General features: G+C 45.0%; 2 protein-coding genes across 2 annotated transcripts; both read left to right on the top strand.

Annotated features, from left to right (window-relative positions):
- Positions 1-2,985: 2,985 nt before the first annotated feature.
- Positions 2,986-3,423, top strand: HRG_00128 (uncharacterized protein; the record flags this gene model as incomplete). Its single annotated transcript, XM_044858599.1, has 1 exon — positions 2,986-3,423. The coding sequence occupies one exon, from the start codon at positions 2,986-2,988 to the stop codon at positions 3,421-3,423; it is 438 nt and encodes a 145-aa protein (XP_044724999.1).
- A 359-nt stretch (positions 3,424-3,782) lies between these two features.
- Positions 3,783-4,423, top strand: HRG_00127 (reverse transcriptase (RNA-dependent DNA polymerase) domain-containing protein; the record flags this gene model as incomplete). The annotated part of the gene is made up of 4 exons (XM_044858598.1): positions 3,783-3,785; positions 3,850-3,921; positions 3,977-4,303; positions 4,346-4,423. 4 exons carry the CDS (start codon positions 3,783-3,785, stop codon positions 4,421-4,423), a joined length of 480 nt encoding a protein of 159 aa, XP_044724998.1.
- Positions 4,424-4,826: the final 403 nt, after the last annotated feature.

Genomic DNA, 4,826 nt, shown 5'->3' with positions numbered 1-4,826 from the left:
CTTTAATAGCTACCTTAAGGTTTATTAGTAAGGAAGCTTTATAGTAGTTAAGCTAGCTAATAAGGGCTTTTATATTATAGGCCTTAAAAGGTTTTATAAATAAGTTTTACTAAAAGTAGTATAAATTAAAGTCCCTTACTAATAAAAAGGGCTATTATAAGAGCTAAGCTATTAGTAGTAGCCTTTTTATTATAAGAAGCCCTTACTAGCTTTAGCTAGCTAAGGCCCTTTTAACTTCTTTTTTATTATATAGGTTAATAAGGATAAATAGTTTAATACCTTTTACCTTTATAGCCTATATATTAAGATTATAAAAAATATTAAAGCTAGGGCTAGCTTTTATTTAAGCTTCCTTTCTTTTATAAGCTATAACTTTAGGCCTCTTAATAAGCTTAAGAAAGTTAGTAAAAGAGATAAAGGTTATAACGTTATAAGCTAAATACTATATAAAGATATAGTTATTATTAATCTTATAAAAGTAAGGCTCTTATAATAAGATAAGGTTTACTTTTATTTCTAAGGCTTACTTTAAGATTAATAGGTTAGCTATTTCTTACTTATTAGTATTATACTATATAATATTAATAAGGTTATAGTTAGGCCTAAGGGGCCTAAAGGGCTTTAAAGGCCTTATAAGTATAAAGGGGCTAAGGCTATTAAGTATTAGTTATTCTCTTTTAGACTTTATATTATACTTTATTAGTTATAAGGTACTCTTTCTTATAGTTATAATATTAAACCTTAAAGTAAGAATAGCTTTAGCTAGCCTTATAGCTAAGGTAGTTATAGTCCTTAATTAAGTACTTTTTTAAGTAAAAGGTATACTTAATAACCTATTAGTAAGTCTAAGGGTTATAGCTAAAAGAAAGGTACCTATAATACTATATATATATAGTATATTCCTTATAGGCCTTAACTTAAATATATAGACTTATTATATAAAGGCCTTTTTTTTAGTATTTAGGTTTTATAGCCTTTAAAAGGACTGTAAAGATAATAGATCTTACTTTTTATATTAAGCTTAAGGTACTTAGTTATCTAAGCTACCCTAGGATATCGATCCTACTAAAGGTTTTAGCTTTTATAATAAAGATATTAAGGATAAGGGTCTTTAAAAGATTAAGGACGCTCTAAGCTACTAGCTTAGTCTAGCTAGTAAGAAGGTTAACTAATTTAATAGGTAGCTCCTTAAAGTATAAGGACTATTTCTCTTACTACTTTAAAAGCTTCTTTATTATATATAAAGCCTTTATCGTTATAATTATATTACTTTTATTTAAAGTTAATAGAGCTAATATAGCTAGTTCCTTTATAGCTTAATTAAGCTTATTATAAGAAGTAATAAGGTTAATAGTTAGTATTAGCGATTCCTTTTTTTGTAACGGGCAAGCCGCTTTAACGGCGGCTGCGCCGCCTAGCTTCTAGAACCTTCCATTGGCTCGAAGCTATAAAATGCTATTGTGCTCTCATGTAGTAGATTCTCTTTCTTTCTTTCTTTCTTCTCTATCTTGATAGTAAACAGCATAGGGACTAGTTAGTTGTATCAACTCACTAGAGGCCTTTCACATACTATCAAGATCACTGAAGACATTGAAGACACTGAAGACACCGAAGACACTGAAGACACCGAAGACACCGAAGACACTGAAGACACCAAACTGAGTCCCGTCGAACTATTAGCGTTCAGCGAAGTCGCGATGGCCGAAGATAACAACAACATGCAGCCGGACGTCCTCAGCGCCCTGGTTGCCGAGATACGAAGTCTGAGAGAAGAGAGTTCCGAAGAAACACCCAGTTTGAAGAACGTTTTATTGCCCTGAACCAACAACACCAGCAAGCCCGTTCGTCTGAACTCCTAGAGCCAACGCCATCTGTCACCCCGGCTGTCCCATTGAGGACACTCGTGTGGTCGCCACTCACAACCCTCACCAACCAAGCGCCCCAAATTACGAGACATACCGAAATTCGGCGGCGACAAGCCCAGTGGCGAAGCTGGAAACTAGAAACCGAAGGAAAGCTACGAGTCGACAAAGAAGCCCTTGAGATGCAGAAGGCCACTTTATGTACATCTTCATGAGCCTAGAAGGCAAGGCTAAAGACAACGTGACCACATTTGTGGAGATGCAAACCGAGAAGAAAACGTTCAATGTTGCTGAACTACTCAACCGCCTCGAATTGCTGTACGGGAGAGGGATCGCAAGCAGAGAGCTACACGCAACCTGCATTCGATTAAGCAAGGAGAGAATGAACCGTTCACGTCCTTTTACCCCCGCTTTGAGAGGGAGATCGCCAATGCCAACGCCGAGTATTGGCCAGATGACAGCAAGATTTCCTACCTCCAGGAGGCACTAAACGATAAAATGAAAGCAGCCCTCATAGGCTCTGACCCTCTGCCATCAGCAGCTATGTTGGGCTGGCGAGGAGTGCGATTCGCTGAGCAGCCAGATGGAATTGTTGGGTCAGTGGAAAGGCCTCGAGGCAACACAAAGAGTTCGGACAACTATGACAACCACCAGAATCATGGAGGCCAGGCTGCCCAGAAACAGCCTGGCCAGAAAACCGAAGTTAGACGAGAGGATATGATGGAATGGGAACCAACTCTACAAGCATCCGCGAAAGTGAACGCTGCGCGCACCCGCAGTGATAAGAACACATATGGTTACCAATCCAAGCGACCAGAAGACCAAGCGCTGTTGGGCAAGCGTGCCAAGTGGGTCGACCAGGCCGAGATGGACGCCCGTTACCGTGAAGGGCGTTGCCTCCGTTGTGAAGAGACAACTGCAGAATCGAGCGCTGTCCATTGGCTGCGCCTATCCGACCCGCAAACACGACCCGACGCACTCAGGTCAATGCCGTGACCCCGTCACGACCAGCGGTCACTAAAGCCGAGGTCGCCGAAGACGATACTCTTCTCATAACGATGAAGATTCAGACTAGGGACACGCGGCGGCTGTGAGAGAATGGGATGTGAGCGGAAAAGCAAAAATGGACGGAGAACCGTTCATAGCAGACGTCAGGGTGAACGGCACAGACTTCGTGCCATCTCTTGTCGACTATGGCTGCCTCTGCTACGGCGCGGTTAGCAAGCGCACATTTCACTCTCTCCAGTTGCCACATATACGCGTCCAGCCGCGCATCTTGGAGAATGCAGCGGGAGACGGCAAGGAGGTCAAAATCGACAAGATCACGTATGTGTCGATCGACCTCGATGGACATCAGCAGCATCGTGTTTTCATGTACGTCATCGACGATCTGAACTGGGATATGATCCTGGGTAAACGATGGATGGAAGACCAGGATGTTCACATCCATGCGAAGGAAGGATATCTCGAGATCGGGTCCAATGGAGTTCAAGTACGAGACCGACGACGTTACCAGCCTCCACAGCTAGATGTCTCTAATGTCATGGCCGCAACCTTTTAGCAGAAGCACGCCGTGACAAACGCAAAGGCGGCATTGGAGTTCACTCGGTCACGATGGCGGATATTGACAAGGCCCTAAGACCGAAACCGAAGACTGACGTAATGGAGAAGCTGCCACCACAGTACCACAAGTGGTCTCGAGCTCTCAGCAACTGGCCGACCAGCTGCCCCTCATCGGCCAGGTGTGGACCTGAAGATCGAAGTGCTGAAAGACGAGCATGGCCGAGAGAAGCCCTACCCTGGGGACCGCTTTACAGCATGTCCCGCGAGGAGCTATTGGTACTACGGAAGACTCTCACAGAACTACTCGACAAGGGATTTATTAGAGTCAGCAGCTCGCCAGCCGCGGCACCAGTCCTTATGGTGAAGAAGCCCGGCGGAGGCATCCGCTTCTGCGGATTACAGAGGTTTGAACCATATAACGAAGAGGGACCGCTATCCCTTGCCCTTACTGAGCGAGACCTTGCGAACGATAGCCAAGGCAAGGTGGTTCACCAAGGTAGATGTTATAGCAGCGTTCCATAAGATCAGGGTCGCCCCGGCGACGAGGAAAGACAACTTTCAGAACGCGCTATGGATCCTTCGAATGGCTGGTAGTTCCATTCGGCCTGACAGGCGCACCAGCAGCCTTTCAGCGGTACATTAACAGCGCGCTCCAGGATTACCTAGACGATTTTGTGTCAGCATATATCGACGATGTCCTGATCTTCTCCTCTGGAAGCCTGCAAGACCACCGCGACAAGGTCGGCAAGGTCCTCCAACGACTGATGGACGCCGGGCTGCAACTGGATATCAACAAGAGTGAATTCGAAGTCAAGGCTGTGAAATACCTTGGGTTTATCATCGAGGCGGAGTGTGGGATCCGAGTCGACCCTGAGAAGGTTGAGGCTGTGAAGGAATGGGCAACCCTGACGAATGTTAAGTCCGTGAGGAGTTTTATTGGATTCGCGAACTTCTACAGGATGTTTATGCCAGAGTTCTCGGTGATAGCGGAGCGCTAACGCGGCTAACGAAGAAGGACGCCATTCCGTTGGGATGAATTGTGCGAAGAAGCCTTCGAGAAGCTCAAGGACTTGTTGATCACGGCCCCGATCCTTGCACACTTCCATCCAGAAAGGGAGACTATCGTGAAGCAGACGCTTCAGGATTCGCGTCGGGAGGCGTGCTCTGCAGCAGATGATAAGGATGGACTGGTACGACCTGTCGCATACTTCTCGAAGAAACATTCGGCAGCCGAAGCGAACTACGCTATCCATGACAAGGAGCTACTCGCCATTCTCAGATGTTTGGAGCAGGGAAACAGAGCTACGGGCAGTAGAGCACTTCAAGATCCTAACGGACCACAAGAACCTGAGGTACTTCTACTCGGAAAGGAGGTTGACAGAGAGACAAGTGCGGTGGTCG

This window comes from Hirsutella rhossiliensis (genome assembly GCF_020360975.1).
Source record: "Hirsutella rhossiliensis strain HR02 chromosome Unknown scaffold00001, whole genome shotgun sequence".
NCBI lineage: Eukaryota > Fungi > Ascomycota > Sordariomycetes > Hypocreales > Ophiocordycipitaceae > Hirsutella > Hirsutella rhossiliensis.
Note: the sequence above shows the minus strand (reverse complement) of the source record. Positions and strands in the feature narration are given on the sequence as shown.